General features: G+C 33.1%; 1 protein-coding gene across 1 annotated transcript in view; it reads left to right on the top strand.

Moving 5' to 3' along the window:
* Positions 1-19,624, top strand: part of Il1rapl2 (interleukin 1 receptor accessory protein like 2) — a 1,287,414-nt gene that overhangs the window by 1,257,027 nt on the left and 10,763 nt on the right. Inside the window, exon 10 of the mRNA XM_063246234.1 lies at positions 6,825-6,995. Within this exon, the coding sequence (XP_063102304.1) occupies positions 6,825-6,995 (171 nt within the window). The remainder of the gene's footprint in view (positions 1-6,824; positions 6,996-19,624) is intronic.

Consider the following 19,624-nt stretch of genomic DNA (forward strand, 5'->3'; position numbering starts at 1 on the left):
TATCTATTAATTTCAGTTACTAATTGTTTTTGTTCAGATATTTTTTGGATCGAGGACTAATTCCCTGAGTTCTTTATGTATGCTAGATACTAGTCCTCTGACCCTGGCATAGCTGGCAAAATTTTTTCCAATCTGTATATTTCTCAAAACACTTAAAATAGAAATTTAATTTGACACAGTTACTTCATTACTAGGTATCTTCCTGAGCAACTTAAACATGTCATATTACAGCAATGCATTCATGCCCATATTTATCGCAGCACAATTAACAACAGCTAAATCTTGGAAGTTGTCTTTATGTCTACCAACAGATATACTGATAAAGAAAATGTGATATTTATACACATGGAGTACTATTCTGCCCAAAGAAGGATTAACATAAGTCATTTATAGGAAAAAAGGTGTACCTTTAAACCATTATGTTAAGTGAAATTAATTCTGAATGGTTTGTCTTATATGAGACACCCAATGTGTAGTTAAAGAGCAAAATAAAAGATAATAGGAAACAGGTAGATAGTACATTGGGAAAAAGAAAGATCATTAAAATTTGTAAGGATAGGGAAAGAGAGAAAGGGAAGCGGACATAAAAAATAAAGCTGTATTATGTACATGTACAAACTCCCTACAATAAGTGCATTGTGTACTACAAATAAGTACTAATAAAATTTTAAGAATTAAAATACAGAAAAAATAATAAATTCCATATTTTTTTGAAAATTCAATTTTTAGTATAAACTTTTAGCCATTGTTTTCATCAAAAAACACAAACATACAAGGGGCTGGGAATTTAACTCAGCGGCATAAGCGCCTGCCTTGCAAGCAGGCAGTCGTGAGTTTGATCCCTGGTACCGATAAAAACGAAAAAGACCAAAAAAAAAATAAATAAATAAATAAAAAATAAAAAATAAAAAAATAAAACACAAACCCACAAAAATAGATTAAAATATATGAAAATATTCTATTTAAAACTCAAAGTACAGGAACCTAGATATTTTGCATATTTGTAGCATCATTATTAAAGGCAAAATCAAAACACAAAAATTCACAAATATCGTATTTTCCAATTTTTATTTTTATGGTATTTACTAATTTTATAGCATATCAAAAAAGCATTGTACTGAGACCTGTTTATTTGGTCATTCAGAAAAAGTTTTCATTATTTTAAGAGAACAAATTGCCATATTTCTAAGCAATGCCAGTAACAAAAAATGACCCACTGCTCCTTATACACATAAATGTGCTCACACCTAAAATACTGTAAGCCTTGAAACATGTATATGAAGTTTCTTAAGTAAGCCAAAGTTTTAAAAATAGAAGTAAAATTTGTCAATCATTAATTAAAGGTAGATTTAAAACTCTTAATTGTACTGAAATAATGAGAATTAAAGATTTAATTTATCCTTGTGATTTGATGATCTTATGTTAAAGAAGATTTTGTGATCTTGTAAATTTTTATAATGATAAATGCAACATCAAAATTTTTAGAGATCTGTCATTTTGTCCTTATTGTTACAATTGCATAATTAGTTGTATGAGTGGTTTTTCACTGACTTTCATATTTTCACAGTAAATTAGATATTCTCCTTAATAAGTACAAGTAATTTTTAGTACATGTTTACATAAAATTGTGTTCTATTTATGTACCATTCTCCATGAAGAATAAAATCATTATGGGTGGCAGGCTCATTTTTAAACTGTGCATTTACACAATTATATTATCATGGTTAAAAGTACTACAGACTTTTATTCTGACTAATCTTCAAAGTACAAAATTATTGCCTATCCTGACCGTAATTATATACTACCACAGTGTTTATGAAAATATGATTAATTATCATTTTGTTCCTGTATATAATAGTTAATGCTGAAAAGCCAGAAATTTTACCTGTGTACAGTAAAAAAAATAGATGAAATACCCTAGTGATGAAAATGTCACTGGTTCCAAGATGCCAAAAGCTGGTTAAAGTATCCACTTAGGGAGGTAAGTGCTGCACTAACTGTATAAAAGGACGTAAAACTGATAATCTTCTGATTTGTTTGACTCTTAGAGACATTTGTTAATCTCAGTAAGAGTTAACTCAATTTATTAGGTTAATATGCAATAATTATTTTCATCGCCTCTACCCAATAACCCAGAGTAACTGATTAGTTGTAGTATATATTTATAAAATTAGAGTCATGCTATTAAATTGAATTTTCAGGAATAAAATATTCCATTTTCCATGTTTATCTCCAATGTTCCTCATGTGCTTCAGAACTGTGCAGTAATAAATAAGATTCTAATTAGAGAATTCTATGTATTTATTAAAAACCCACTGTGTGGGTTGAGAATTCAATAATGGGGGATATCCTTCAAAGGCTTTTCATAAGAGAAAGAGCTGAAATATTTCATATTTCAACATGGAACCTTCAACCTTAAATATATGATATGTAATCAAGAAATATGGTTAAATGTTTAAATTATTAAAAATTATTACAATAAAATACATAGTCATTAATTCCCATCAGAATTCTCCTCCTCACTTCAAGCACTCTTATTCTATATTTTTTGTCACTTTCTGAAGCAGTTCTGAAAATCCTGTTTACTGAGTGGCTTTAGTAGCACTCTCTTGGCTGCCTCCATGTTTTCAATTGATCTAAAATATTTACATTTCATGGTCATTTTGACCTTAGAAAAAAAAGTCAGGAGTAGTATGGTACCAGATCCAGTGAATAAGGTGAATGAAGACACACCATAATGTTTTTATGGCCCTGCTTTTCAATTGACAGAACAGCACAGCAGTGGCCGCCATACTTTTTATCACATTTTAAAAACACTCACAAACCAAGTGTATTGGCACACACCTGTAATCTCAGAACCTGGGAGTCTGGTACAGGAGAATCACTTCAAGTTTGGGGCCAAACAGGGTTACATAGTGAGTTCAAGGCCCAGTCTGGACTACACACTGAAACTCTGCCTCAAACAAAACAAAACAAAAACAGCAACAACAACCCCCCCAAAAAATAGAACTTCAAAAGTTCTATTTGACAAGCATGAGTGGCAATGTGTCTTTTACTATAATAAATATTTTAAACAATCACGATATATCTTGATCACCACTTTGCAAGCTTTGTGTATCTTAATGAAATACTAAAATATCACCAGGCATGTGTTGAATATAAATAAATAAATCTTAATACCTTTTTGGAAATATTCAGTGGCATGATACCAAATGTTAGCTAGATAAGTTGCCAATTTATATTTTGTTATTTCGTTAAAATATTTTAGCAATTCGCAAATTCTACTTAATTTTACCCATACACTTTCTATGTTCACTTTTGGATTATATAATCTGTAGTGGCAATTTCTTCATATTCTTGTATAAATGTTTTATGAAACAAGGGAGTAGATCACTTGCAAATGAGGAGGGGATCTAGGAATGCAGGGAGTGGAAGGGAAATGAGGGGAATGGTAATAAAAAGAATTAAAATGTGTTAAGAACATGTACTTACTCCCTAAGATGAATGTAAACATTGTGTACTGCAAACGTGTGCTAATAAAATTGTAAAATTTTTTTTTATTATTTTATGTATTATAAAATAAAAGTCATCTAAGAAATTTGGACTCAATCTTTTTAAATTTATTCCATTTCTATTTCTACATACCAGATAATGATGGTTTCATTTATCTGACCTTTCATTTATTCAGTCATTAAATATTTGTTAAGTTTCTACTACTGTGCATGTTTATCTACTTATGTTTTTAATCTGCTACACATACACATGTACATGCAGGAATGACAGTAGGTACTAGGTACAGTATGTAATAACCAACAAGGTTGCACACTCTTTTTATTATAGAAACTATAAGTTTTGAGTTTTAGTAGTAGCTGCAGGAGATCTGGGCTATAAATAAGAATGTCTGATAAAAGATCAAAATTGGATTTAAAAACAGAATGACATGTGTGACAACAGGAAAATTGTTCCATAAATAATGTGGTTCTTTTCTTCCCAAGTTCTCTCTTCATTAAGAAAAATGCACCTATAGTGATTACTATGGCATTTCTCTTTCTTCTAAAAATCTGTGTGTGCTCAATTTTTGGATATCAGATGAATTTAGCCAGTTTAGCACATTGTTAGGCACATAATTGTTGCCAAGATGAGTGGTATCACTGAACCACCTCTTGGTTTTAAGACAACCAGTAGCCTTACAGTTAACCTTATTTGTATCATGTTTTTGTTTTGCTCTATCCATCTTGCTCTTCTTTTGTAAGCAACAGCTGTGATTCTTCATGAGATTTTCCTGGCTATCTACATAAGAGCGCTTTTAAAATCATGGCATCTTGGTCATGGCTGACTAACTAACTGATATCCTAGACTTTCTGATACATCTGACATGATAAATGAGAACTCTTTTCCTAATCTGGCCAGCTCCTATAAGCTTTGCACCCTTCGTTCACCTTAGACGTATATGATTGAAATCATAAAATACCATATTCCAGTGAATGATGTTTTTCTGTAATACCAGGTAATATGTATTACCCAGGCATTAGATACTAACATGTCAAAGACATCCATATCATTTGTCATAACTAAATTATGATATGCAAATATAAATTTACTTTTCTAGAAGAAAAACCTTTGTAACATTGAACTGTACAATTAAGACATAGATGGACATGTAGTAATGAGATCAAAATTATGTGAATTTAGGCATGATCCAAAGGCAACTAATCAAAGTCAAATCAAGAAATGCAGTGAGAATCTAGAAGGTCTGGTTCAATGGGTAACATAGTCAGAAAACCATTGCAGATATCCAGCTCATGGTAGATGCTATAAACAAACAATTGTTGAATGAATCAATGTGTAACTGAATTTTGGAAGGTTTACGGCACAGGAAAGTTATCAAAGTCAATGCAAACAAGGTCCTAGTCTGACATAAAGTTTGAGGCAACAATACTATTCACCAAGAACAATGAATTTTAGTTTGCTCATGAGAATGGAGATCTTTGTCCTTTGGCCTATTTTATTCTTCCAGCTGTGCATCATAGGCAACTAAGTCCTGAGTGAGTAATTATAGCTTGAGAAAGTCAAGGGATTGCAGGTGCATCCTGTGCCTGTTTGGAACAAGGGCGAAAGTGCTAAAATTTCCGGGACATTTGTACACTAGCCTTGCTTTTGAAAATTCTAACTTCCAAGTAGAATTTTGTGCACAACAGTGGAATGTGCCCAATTGTAAGACAAATGATTTCCTCAAGGGCAATCCTTCATGTGCATCTGTTTTTAGGCAATCAAGTAACCGACATAACGTTTATGGAAGCCTTTTAAATAGAGTACATGCAAAAATGAGTAAGCTTTTTTCTTGGACTCAGACACCATGTTAATAGAGATAACCAGAGTTAACCAGTTATTTTCATGTGGTGATGCTAATCACTGGAATTGGAACATCATAAATCCTATCTCTGATATTCCAAGACAGTCAGGGATGTCACTTACTCCATGGGTAAGGTATCTATATCTTATCTCACTACAATTTATACCTCATTCAGCAGGTTGAACCAAGTTATTAATAATAAAGGTAAGTGTCAGGTTTCAGATATATTCTAAGCAAATATGTTTTAATGAAAAATAATGATGTGGGTTAGAAACATATCTTGGAATGCTTACTAGTGTTTTGAAATTATTATTTTCAAATAACTGTGCTTTAATAAATATTACTAGTTCTATGGAAGCCAACACTACTAAATTCTGAAAGGATTTTGCTATATATAAGGGAGTTTTAAAAATACCACTATAACTTTTCCAATCTGTCCTTCCTAAAACTTAGGGTGATGAATACCTTGAATAGTTGTGTTCATTATCGTTTTGGAAGAAAAAAAGCATATACATACACATTTTTGGATTAGAGAGACTGGCTTTGGGACATTAAGGCAAAGGAGGAAAAAGTACACTCAAAAAGTGCAGTCTATTCCCTAAATGTGTAAATAGAATGCACAATTTGCTAACATTGAAAGGATGTATATTTTTGAAACAAAGACTTCTTTTGGAGCTTGTGTCCAATTAGTTGGAAATGGATTGAAGAAGAAAGGCAGACAGTGTGCTTCTGTCATATTTACCGAGTTTCTCTCCTAAAATGTAGTAATACACTGATTTTTTACATGAAGATGACAACATTGACCAACTAGAAGTATGGCACATGCTATTAGTAGTGTGTCAGGAGTGAGGGTGGATTATTTCCATCTTCTTCCAAACAAGAGGCCCTGGTCTTTGTTGCATGTCTTGCACATATATGTATAAACCAGATATAATCTATTATGTGAGAAAATAATAAGTCAAGCCAACTGTTACACAAAATGGCTCAAATTTTTGACTTTGGTCTTTTTATTCCTATCTATAAACACACTGAGCTAATCTTGTGCACACATTATTCAATATCACAAATGTTTAAATTTGCCAAAACTTACAAATAACAAGTCTGTTTTATTTTGTCCTCACCATAAATGGCCGGGAACATGACTTTTTGTTCATATCATACAGCTTTTAGATTATCTATAATGTGCCACAAGACTTATTTTTTCCAAATATCAAACATAGTAGTTATAGTGTTTATTTCAACCACTTAGTAATTATAAGTTCTTCTAAGAGAGGGTATAAAGAGGGTGGACTTTTGTCAATGTGCTGTAATGATGTAAGTAATTGTCACAGTGATACCTACTAAATTGTACAACTAATGAAGCTTAATAATTAAAAACATTAAAGTATATTTGGCCGCTTTTTCCTTAATAAATCTTTTATTCTGAAGCTGAAAGCAAGAGAACCAACTCATACTATTTTTGTTCTTTAAGACAACAAGGAGTATGATGCCTGTCTGTCTTACACCAAAGTGGAACAAGATACTTTAGACTGTGACAAACCTGAAGAAGAGCGATTTGCACTTGAAATACTTCCAGATGTCCTGGAAAAACACTATGGATACAAATTATTCATCCCAGAAAGGGATCTGATCCCAAGTGGAAGTAAGTACTTTCAAATTTTGTATTTAAAATATTCCATTTCTTTTAGGAAGTTATATGGTAGCTTCAGCAATCAGAACTAAGTATTTAGGCAGGTTGTTCTTACAAGAGATTTGTTTCACTTCAAAATTTTCCTCACAGCTATATTCTGACTTTAGAACATACAGACTTTTAAAAGGCATTGCACATACATTTTAGATATAGTTTTTAAATTGTGCTTTAATAGTATTTTTAAAGTTATATTGTCTTATATTCAAAAATTATGTTCCTTAAAGAATGTATAGAATTCAAATAAGTCTGTTTAAATACACTTTAGTTCCAAATTTGGCTTCTGTAATTGTTCTTCTACGTATCCTTCCAATAACTACCATGCACAAATGTGAATCTTGGCCCTTTGATTTTATAATTCATTATGACTTGTTACTTTTTCTCAGATTTCTGGAAAAGATCTACTTAAGGTATATGAGACTGTTGGCTATAATGCTCTGTGTATTTAAATTATTTGTAAGAAGTGTTGGTCACTGTGAACTTAAATACCAGTCTAAAGTAGTGCTATACATATTGAAAGCTATATTTGCACTTTTAGAATAAATTCAGTTTCAAGGCAGAATATATGCTTTGTGATTGTTAATGTTTTGAGTGCATACATCCTAAAGTGTAAGGCAAATGCAGAAAAGCCCAATATATGGTCCCTACCCTCAAACAACTTTTACAAATGTAAGTGAGGGCAAATAAATCTACTGTAAATTATTTGAATATATGTGGTCAGTTAATATCATTGAGAGCAGAAACTGAACTGGTGTCTGCAATCCAGAACACATTAAACACCTGGAAACAGAAAGAAAAAAAGTGCACTTTTAGTACTTGCCGATATATAAATGATTTCACATAATTATTTGATTTCTTATTTAAAATAATCTGGCATTGAGAGAAAGTAGATGCAATTACATTTACATAAAAAGTGAGAAAACAAAACCTCGATAGAGTCAAGATGGAATAGCCTGAAAATGAAAGAGCTAAAACTGAAAATCATATCTGAGCTCTAGCTCTCATTCTTCTAAATCAGTCTGTTAATCAATAATGCATATTCAGATTTTCAGCATTTCACCATAGTTACAAAGCTGGCATGAGACAGAAAGGACTGAGTTTTGCTTGTTTATCTCTTTTCTCGGGGCATACATATATCTATGTATGTCTATGTGTATACTTAACTATACACACTTACACGTACATAGTAAGGACCAATAAAACCAATATTTACTGTTTTATTTTTCCTGTAATATAAGAACTGGAAATATGAGTTCCCCAAGTTTCTTTCTATGTGCCTTCACTCTTTTGTTTTTGTAATTTATCCTATTTTAATTACTTGAACTGCCATTGCATACTGATTTATTGCCAAGGGAACATCAATGTTTTATTCTTCTGTGCCTTTCTCCAAAATTGAGTAACACTTATATTTTTTGAATTCTTATGTCTATCATTCAGGTGTATGATCCAATTTCCTTATTTGTGTAATAATGACCATTTCTTTATTTTCCATGTCTTTCCCCCTAGGCCTATTAATATTATATATATATATTTCCATTAATTGTCCACTATTTCTTGCAGGGAAAAAAACTGAATTCTTAGATTCACACTTCTGCAATCTGCTGCCAGGCCAGACTTATCTCCTAAATTTGTCTCCTATCATTTCCTCTACTCAGTGGTTTCACTCTAGCCAAACTGTGCCTTTGATATCAATTGCATGACTCCGCAATGCTTTTTTTTTATGCTAGTCTTAGTGTCTTTACAGATCTTGTTTTATTATTCTATTAAATCTATAAAACTCTAGTCCTACAGTACATGACATATAGCCATTCGATTTAATACATTTTGTGTTTCTGTTATATTTTGTACTGTTTTTTAAGTTGACATAGTTTCCATCTGTTTCTGTCTGGTCTAGTCAGGAAGACTATAACCTAGGTATCATGTCTCATTTATATTCTTGCCGTGTTGTCTTCTAACAGAAGACCTGAGCTCATTGGATTTTAGATGCCTGTTGATTTTTTTAACAGTTTGGACTTAATGTAAATAGTGATAAGAAAAATGAAAAGTGCTTAAATATTTACATGATGGTATTTGAAAGACATTTTCTCTTAACAAGGAATGGGAGCTTTTTACTGAAAAAAATTTTGTTAGTAATTCATAAGAAAGATTTCAAACCTTAGAGTAAGCATATAGTAGTACCTTGTCTTATGAGCATAATTCATTTATTGATTTTGTGGAAGATGGCTATGGTCCTGTTTGTCACCCAATATGTAATTTGTGAACAGGAGCGAAATTTTGCCAAATGCTTTTGTTGCAAGCTCCAAATGGAAGCATCTGTGAATTGAGGTCTTACTATGTATTTCTATATCATGTGTGTTTGTGTGTATGTGTGTGTGTGTGTGTGTGTGTGTGTGTGTGTGTGTGTGTGTTAAAAAATATCCAGAAGATAATTTTAAATCACTGGTGAAAAATTAAAGTCTCTTCAGTTTTTTGAATTAATTAATTAGATTGCTATATATTTCAATTTGTTTGCCAAAATCATTTTTGCCAATGTAGAAATTCTGTAAAATTAAATTTTAGAGCAATAACTACTTAAATTGCATCAGTATAATGTCATTACCAAAGTGGGATCAGAAATATGTCAGGTCATTTTCTTTCTTTCTTTCATTTCTTTTTTTTTTTTTTTTTTTTTTTTGTCTTTTTGTCTTTTTCCTTTTTATCAGTACCGGGGATCAAACTCACGACTGCCTGCTTGCAAGGCAGGCACTTACGCTGCTGAGATAAATTCCCAGCCCCTCAGGTCATTTTCAATAGGCCATAGTGTAGTGCTAAATGTTCTGCCTTCTTGCATTAACAGCACCACAATAGGCACACTGTATCAGCCCCAAGAACGAACTGGAAAATGGCAGTCTTCTTGTCTGAAAATGGCACAAATGATCTTTCTCCTAAATAGAAATGAGTACTTCACCATTATACACATTAGAAAGGAAAATGGAAAGCACATGGAACTCAGAGGATTCATTTTACCTGATACTCAGTAGTAACACTTGCTTAATGTGGAATGTAGCAGACAGTTTGGTAGATGATAGTGAGACTACAAAAGCATAAGAATAAGAAAGATGTATTTCAATATCATGTCCATTTGGCTTCATTTTGATTACTTGACAAATTAATTAAATTAATGCAATGTATCCAGTTAGCCAAATAGTTGTTTTGGTGTGTCATAGTCTAACAGTCTTGCTTAATGTTAGGTATAAGGCTTACATAAACCTTAAAACTTTCCTAGCTCAGGCTGGGGATTTAGATTAGTGGCGTAAGTGCCTGCCTGGCAAGAACGAGGTCGTGAGTTTGATATCCAATACTAAAAAAGAAAAAGAAATACCTTCAAAAATTGTTCATATAACTGTATAAAGAAAGATTACCCTGAGACTTTTATAAATAAATGGACCAGGGACACGACTTGAGACCATACTCGTAAGTGGAATAAATCAAACTCACATGTGTACATACTGTATTGTCTCCCTAGTAAAAGAAATTTAAAAAGTATATATAACCCAAAATCTACAGTAAATACTGGGTGTGTAAGAGTAAGAAACTGCTCAAAGTAAAAGTAATTGGGATAGGGGAAAGGAGGGAGGAAGGAAGAAAAAAAAGGCAAAGACATGAATTTGTGTGTCTGTACATATACATGATAGCTAATATGACTATAGTACTAATTGTATTAGCTATTGAAAAACAACAGTTAATATTCATATGATTAGATCAATTTTATATGTATTTATCTCTTATTTTAAGCAACTCTTGAAGTTAACAATATGCAACAGTACAACTATTGTCAAATTCTTATCATCTTGTTTTGTAAACCTATATTGTTATTGCATTGGGTTTGTTGTTGTTGGTCTCTTTTGCTTTTCGTTTTTCTATTCTGTGTCTTTTTTGTCTTAAATAAAAAAAGTCTTTCCTAGCTCAGAACTTCAAGATTTCATTAAGGATTGTAATACACTCATGAGATGTTAGGAAACAGTCACCTAAGTTTACAGAGATATTTTAAATAACACAACATAAAAATACTAAGATGATAGCATCAGAATGACAGACATTTTAGTTAATAGAAGATCATTTTGATGTTTTTGATTGTACAGTCATCAGAATGAGCAAGAATAAGGACTTGGGTTCTCAGTAGTGCACGGGAAAACTTCTTTTATACCAAGCCATTTGGAACAACTATGCAGTTTTTAGATGTAACCACTGGAGGGTGTTTGATTTTAATCCTTCCTTCCTGAACGAGGAACTTCATGTTCTCTGAATTCCGATTTGCAAGTGTAACCTGCAGAGGTTCTTAAAAAGGACCTTTGACAATTTTTCTTTTCCATCAACATTTCAGAGCTAGCAGAGCCGTCACCATGTCACGATTAACGAGTTTTTCCTTGGCATTTTTGCCGCACATTCAGGAAGTCGATGAAGTATATGAATAATATACTTGATTTACACATGAATGGCAGGGTAGAACATTTTGGGCTTAGTGTATGTGTGTATTAAAGAAGCTTCTGTGGTCTGTATCTCCAACCATTGGGACAGATTTAACAGGTTATGTTGTATAAATATAGACACATTCCTCTGGGAAAAAACCTAGTTAAAATATTATAAGCAGTGTTTGTCCCTCACATCTCATTTAAAACATGTTGAACTAAGACTGCTCCTTCCTTCAAAAGCCAGCATTGAGGGCTTTGAGGATTATAAAAGGATATTTCATATCATTCTTGATGTATAACAATAATTTAATAATTTTCTATGAATCAAATTAATAAAGTTTGTGACCCAACTCATTTATGTTAAAAGCCTTTACTTCTCAGGTCTATTTAATATATTTGTATCACTCTCATGGTATTCCAAGTCAACTTTTTCAACATACAAGCCTTTTCAATAGACAGTCTAAAAAGTACAAGAAAATTCTCTCTCCCTCTCTCTCTCCACCATCTGCCTCCCCCTGCCTCTCCCTTTCTCTCTTTCCCTTTCACTCCCTCCTGTCCTCACTGTGTCTTCCTCCCATCTTCTCTCTGTGTCCCTCCTTCTGCTCCCCTCCAGTGTTCTCCACTCAGTCTCTCTCTCTCTCTCTCTCTCTCTCTCTCTCTCTCTCTCTCTCTCTCTCTCTCATATTCTAAACCAAGAGTTCTCAAAGTTTAAATATGAAGAGATCACTTTCCAAGAGGAATTAGAGGTATCTGTGCCTTTCCCATAAATCTAACCAGGAAAGTGTTCATTGGCAATTATAAACCAGTAGACATGGGGAGATTTTATACAGATATTTCTTTTAAATCCTGAAATTGAGTCTTCAGATCAGGATATTATTTTCCTGGCAGTGACTACCTTTACATTCTTGAGCCTGTGGCCATGATCTTCTTTATGTTTTCTCAGGTTGGGTGTCTAAATGTGGCAAGAATTCCTACTTTCCAGTAAAATTTTGGTCTGTTTTTTCCTAGACAAAAACATCTGTCCCTGAGAACAGTAAAAGCAACTTTGTTGCCAACAGGCCTCTGAATGTCAGAAGTGACAGGCAACAAAAGAAAGCCAGATAGAAAGCACCCTACTCAAACTGCCTAGAGACACACATTTAAGAAGCAGAGATTTTCTCACCACTACAGCTGCTGGATTTTGTGGTATAAAATACTCTACACAGAGCACATAGTGTTCATGGGGCCTAGTGGATCCTTCAGGAATGAACAGATGTGCTCTGAAGCTGACATGTGACCAACAGAACCCAGCTGTGCAATTGAGATCCTGAGATTGGGGACATTTTTGGATGAGTACTATTTAGGCTCTTGGGCCCGTCTGAATTCAGTTTCTGTAAAGGTTAAAAAAATGTAGAAATATAAAAGGCTATGAAATCAGGCTGAGTGCTGCAGGTCAGATACAGAAAACAGCATTCTAAGAAGATAACTAGAAACAACCCAATGCTGTGGGTTTTGTAACCCTTTAAGAGAAAGCAAGTATGCTGCTTAAAATGCATCAACGATGTTTATATTATATTTTGAGTGAGTTCCACCTGAAGATTTAGACAAAGAGATAAATATCCATGTGAATTTGATAAGGAAAAATCGTTCATATATTTTTACCTCAATTTTTCCTTTTATTCATAGGAGGATCATAATAAACTCTAAATGAGTTTTCTAGGCATGATTGCACCAGATGACATTAATGAACTAAAAATATTTTCATGCATGTGGATGATCAACTATGTCTATTAAAATTATGTCTATAAATTTGATCTCAAATATCAAATTGTCTTTCCATTTATTTTCATGCTCAATTTTCCATGAGTTTCTCTCACTCAAGAATCCTGGGAGTCCTTCAGTAATTTAAGGAGAAAATTTAAAATGCCTGATTACATTTGTTAGACTCTCCTCACCAGTCTAATCTTCAGTTCTTTAATGCTTAGGACTATCCATGCTGACAATGAAATGACAAATAACTGGAGAATACATCTGGTGTCAGATGATCCCTAGTCACATCTGAAGTAAGGCATGCAAAAAACATTTATGTACATGAGTCTGTAAGTTTCACTGCCAATAGTTCCTCTAATAGCTGAACAGATTGTCCACCATTCAAGTTAAGCTGTCCTTGGGGAGTAATAAAATCCTTTTCCAGGCAATCTAATGTCTGTGACCTAAAAAGTGCGAGGCAGCAATGACATGTACAACTATGGAAATTTAACACATTGTATGAAACTTACTTACATGAAATACAATTAGATGTGTCCAACATCCACTTCATATGCGACTCTAGATGGCAGGAACTATACTCTAGCATGCTCAGAGATATACTAAAGTACACTGTTTTTCTCACTAAAACATGAGATACACGTTAGATTCTATTTTGTACAATTTAAATCAGGAAATCTATTTACAGCTCACAGAACAGGGGTTTTAAAAGAAAATCAAAACCAAAAAGAAATTAGAAGAGAAAGATACTGTTTTTTTTTTTTTTTATTGAGAGAAAAAAAAAGCAAAACAGAAAAAAGGGTAGAAATCAGACTCACATTTGTAAATATCGTATTGACATTGTTGTTTTAAGTACTGAAGAAAATACAGAAAAGAGTTATAATAGGGAGCTTTGTTTCATGTGTGGCAAGGTGGCACTGGTGAGATTTATTTGCATCGGTAACTTTCTCCCTTCCTTGTGAAGGGAGGAAAAATAAAGGTAAAAAAGAAATTTTATAGATTCATCAACTCCATGTTAAATGTTGATAGATTCACTGAATCAGAATTAACTTGAAACTTCATTCTAGTCAATAAAGAAAAAAAATCTCTTTTGTGTCTAGATTTTATAACCTGAACAACTAAGTACTGAGATAATAATATGCATTGTATCAAGTAGTGTTAATTCCCTATTATTTTCTTTTCTTTTTGGGAATTCTGTGTCATTTCTATCCTTTTTTTTCTGTTTTGCTTTTTAAAATATTTTTTTTAAATCCCATCTAAGACCTTTAGCCTAGCTATCTGGAAATTTTCAAGTCAAAGACTTCATAGAGGAGTGAAGAGGCAAATTTTTGCTGAACAAATGGTATCACACATAGGCAGTGTGTAATCACACTTACACACTTGTCTGTATAAAAATTGTGCTGCTTCAATATCCAAGGCAGACAATACAGAATTTTACATGGCAGAACTGACCACCAAAGCTTTAGTGATACTGTTAAATGAAGATTTAATCTGTATAACACTTCTACGAAGTTATTATTTAGTATCATCATCTAAAATCCAAACATTTTCAATGAGATTTCATTATAAAACACCTCACCATAAACTTCTGCATGTACCAAAGTTATAATAATTTTCCCAATTGTGTAGCAATGCAAAATATATTTTCTTTAATATATGGAAACTTATATTGGCTTAATTTTAAGTCTTGAACAATTAATATACACTTTTATATATAGTAGGTATCAATTAGCTAATGTTCATTAGAAATTGATAGCACCATGCTGATTGTAAGGGAGGGCTTGCTTCTTGGTGACTTCTTGTTCTCTTCCCGCACAGTCCATGAATGGCACTGACTCACAGGAAAAGGCTGGAGTCTGGCTGTCCCACCATGGGACTACTCCAGCCTTCTCCTGTGAGCCAGGGCCATTGGTAGACTGAGTGAGAAGGGAACAAAGTCACTGAAAAGCAAGCCCTCCCTGTGAACTAATGCCACTTGCAGAACACTGAGGTAACAGTAGCAGGCCAGCCCCTTCTGGCACATGGGCTGGGAAGCAAGAAGAGTAGTCCTTCCTCTCCCGCTGTAAGTGACTGGCTGATCCAAAGAAATACAGTCTGTGATGGTGGCTATGAAGGTAAAATACAATTTAGTGCTTATAATATTTAGTGTTTCACTGACTTTGCAGTTCTAAAGCTAATAGTCTGATCCTGTATTCAGAAGAAAACAATATGCAATGTAGTATCTGAGGGGAATCTCCTTCTGAAGGTCGTAGCCATTGTTAATTACCTATCATCTTGTTTTGAAGTCCTGTATCATTTTCATCGGTTTGTTGGGCTGGGTTTTATCCTGTTTTTTTTTTTTTTTAATTTTATTTTATTTATTATATCCAGTTGCATGGGCATCTTTTTCAAAGCTAACAAGATATATTATGATAACCATTTTGGATTTAGTGTTATCTTGTTTTGAAATCCTTTATTGCATTCATTGTTTTGCTTATATTGGTTCTATTTGGTTCTTTTTGTTTGATTTTTACTATGTCTGAAGTTATCTGCAGCTATTTTGAAGATAATAAGAGGCATTATGGTAACCATTGTTAATTTCCTAGTGTTTTGAAGTCTAGTGCCACTCTAGTGCCATACTGGTTTGTTTTGATTGGCTTTATTCTGTTTTATTTTGCTTGGCTTTATACTCTTTAAAAATAAAAGAAATTAATACCTTATAAACTGTTTTCATGTGTTCTATCTCATCTTAATGAATTTTTTAAATTAATTGCTGCTTTACATATCTCTGGGTTTAAGCATATCAACCAACTACTATTATTCTATTATTTGAATCTGACACATACTATAATAAATTTTAATTTGTCTATAACATACAACTTTGTTCTTTAAAAGATTTTTAAAAAGTGTTACTTGCCTTTGATAATAACCTTGGTGTAAGTGGAAAGATCAACACAAAACAAATTACAAGGAACTAATTGATTACTTTGAGAAATCAAATTGCCAATAGTAAGTAGTCATACCATGAAAAACCTCATGAATACCGAGTTTTTTCTTTCTTATTCTTCTGCCTATATCAACAGGAGACCCAGAACTTGAATAGTAATGAGTTCTTTTTGAAAAGTATACACATCCTGTTAGATACAGTTTCTTTGGGCTGCTATTTTTCCTGCTTCTATTTACCATTTCCTCCTTTGGTTTGATTTTTTGCTTTGCTAGTAAGTGGTAGAATTTATTTTCAAGTCACTAGTCTATATCCAATCATTTCCTAACTACACCAGAATTTTGCCTTATACAAGTCTTGCTGCAGAGATTTTAAAATTACTTTTTGTTTTCAGTAGATTTCCAACCAGTCAATTTCATTTTTTCCCACCAATATCAATGCTATTGGCATGACTTTTCTGCATTTCTTCCCACATCCCTTCATTTCTTTACAATACATTTTCTTCAAGAATATTTTCTTAACTCCCTGCCAACTCCTCGAACAAATGAAAGAAAAAAATTTCCTTTCATTTACACTTACAATGCGAATAATTTGTGCCAAATTAATCAGCCTTATCATGAATATATTCAAGATTTTATGTTCTTTACCTAATTGTGAAAAAAATCGCATGTTAAATATAATTGCCTTTGTTTCATGTCTGCTAGTCTGCTGTGGTTTCACAGACTTGTCTAGTGAAACAAAAGATCATCAGACACAGGCGCCTTTGCCCTTTTCTGTCATCAGAAGTCATTTCAAACAAAAATTTGAAAAGAAATGACTTCTTGACCTTTATTTAAGAAATGCATTATATTATATGTGGAAAAATATTTTAAAGCATTCTTGGTACTTAGTTATTAAATTTATTTGAACAAGTCAGAGCAAAATTTAGTGTGTAGACTATGCTCTGTGGATTTAGGAATTTTTTTAAAGGTTTCTTTATTATTTCTCTGTGGTAACAAGCTTTAGCAAAAGTTTTCTGAAGGTTTCTAAAATGTCTTCCATAAAACCACAGCCTGAACAGAGCAAATCCTACACTAGTGTTAAAGACTACACTATTGACCAGCAATGTCTTAACTTGTTATCTGCTTCTGCTTAGATTCACTTGGCACTTTTCCAAACATAATCACCCTGCTTGGTCTCATTCAAGGATAGCAAGCCTAGTCTGTGAAAGTCCAAATAGTAAATATTTTAGGGTTTTGTGATAGGGTTGCATCATATTCTTTTCTATTTATTTATTTATTTATTTTTGGTACAGAGTATCGAACTCACAAACTAGTGCTTACAAGTGCTTATGCTACTGAGCTAAATCCCTGGCTCATATTCTTATTTATCACATTTTAAAAATAACTTTTAAAAATGTAAAAAAGTCATTCTTAATTCAAGAGGCGTACAAAACAAGACACAAAGCTTAATGGATCAGCCCCAGATACAGTCATTAGATACAGATGTGAAACCCATAGGAAAGGGGGAAATTAATTTGGGTACTTAATTCATCAAATTGAGTAACAACTCCCTGACTAAAAGATTAGCAAGTTAAAAAACCATACATGTTGACATATTTTTTTATCTTCCTCATATACTTATATTTTTCTTGATACCTAGATTTTTTATTTTTCTAAAAGGAAAAAAAAAAGGAAGGAAGGCAGACTTAGAGCAGAAGTTAAAAGGAGATCAGAGAGAAAAGGAGAGGAAAAAAAGAAAAGGCTATGAAAGAGCAAAAAAAAAAAAGCAAAAGTGGAAATAAAAGAAAAAAGTAAAATATAAGAAGTAAAAGGGAAGAGAGAAAGCATACAAATGACAGGTAGAAAAACAGAATGGGGAGTCAGAATGTGGAAGCTTGCAACAGTCTCTCCTTTTCCTTAGAGCCAGCAAGCTCTTAGAGGCAACTCCCAAGCTACTTTCAAATCCTGAGGTTGTTGCCCAGTCACTGATCACCATCCCAAAAAGTGAAATGTGGGCTCCACATCTGAAAACTTCCACTTGGTTTTCCACCAAGTGAAATGGAGCACAAGATTCTGGGCCTAAGCAAATTGCTTATGTTTTCTTTGGGACACTTAGGCTGTGTCTACCCAGGGAAAATTTTGATGTACTAACTGACTGCAGTGCATATGATTAATGTATATGCAGGGCAAACCAGGATAATTTAGAACATTTTTTCTTCCACAGCAGGCTTTCAGCTGGAATTGCCTGGATGATTGCCTCAGCTCTCCACGAGGCTTTGCCAGGAATAAGCACACGCAGTGTAGTATGCAGGAGACAGGGACCACCTCTCTCTCCAAGGTTCTCTTCAATACCCGCAACTTGTGCAGCTAAGAATAGTGGGATCTGTCCTGACAGGCATTCCTTTTGAGGGCAAATGTAATTTCTGTCTAAGAAGTTTCTAAGCATCTCTAACAATCTTAATTTTATATTCTGCTTAGCTATCAAAAGGCAGATATAATATGTGGATGAAGCAGTAAAACTGTACTAATAGGAAAAAATATACACTACACTGTTCTCTTCCCCATCATAGAAGGAGGTTAGCAGAGCCAAATTCTGTCATGGGTTAGTCATTAACTGAAGATATTTCTGTTGTAACTTTTAGGTGGCTGTAGACATGTGTAGACACAGCTTTTTATTTTAAAAATGTAGTTAAAGTGTGAATTTAGATTTTATGCCAACACATAGAAATTGTGTTGTTCTTAGAGGTATATTTTATGTGTCTTCTGAAAAGGTTTGTACAGAAATATTGTTTTTAAATTAAATTATAATCTGCAATTAATGAAGTAAGAGTACTAGTTAGTGTAATCCATTGGTAAATTATTTGGTAAAGAATATTTACATAAAGTTAACAGTTCTCATAATTCACCTAGTAAAATGGTATTCTTGTGGACTTCTGCACTTATACCATGATTCTGAGCATGGGATTTGTTTTGTTTTGGAGGAAAGGTAAAATAATGTGAAAGATGCATGATAGTTTATTTTACTATATCTTACAGATCCAACTTCTAATGATGAAGCTTCCCACATAACTTCTTTCTTTTTGGGAGCAGAAAGAAAGGAAGAAAATGAAGAGTCTTCCAATCTATTGAAACTTTCTACTTTTCCTTCCGTTCTCTTTCAACAGTTCTCTAAGTGATAATTACAGAGTGATAAACTTCCACATTGCTTTTTGTGTGGTTATTTTTTCTCTGTCAGTGTGTGTTGTTTTGTTTCTTCAGATCTCATTGCTAATGATTTCCCCTTGAGTACATAATCTCTGAAATAAAACAGGGTTCCATCATGACCAAGGAACTAACTGTCTTATCCCCTCAGATACAGTGTTGAAACTGCTGCATGAGAAAGTCTTGTAATGTATTAAGTTAAAACTAAAAAAGCCTAAAGTATAAGTTGTTAAATGGGCAATTCTATGTGTATCTCTTTAAAACAATTTTTGTTTATCTGGA

Source organism: Cavia porcellus, unplaced genomic scaffold, assembly GCF_034190915.1.
Source record: "Cavia porcellus strain 051 isolate PalLab524CR breed Dunkin Hartley unplaced genomic scaffold, mCavPor4.1 scaffold_3, whole genome shotgun sequence".
NCBI lineage: Eukaryota > Metazoa > Chordata > Mammalia > Rodentia > Caviidae > Cavia > Cavia porcellus.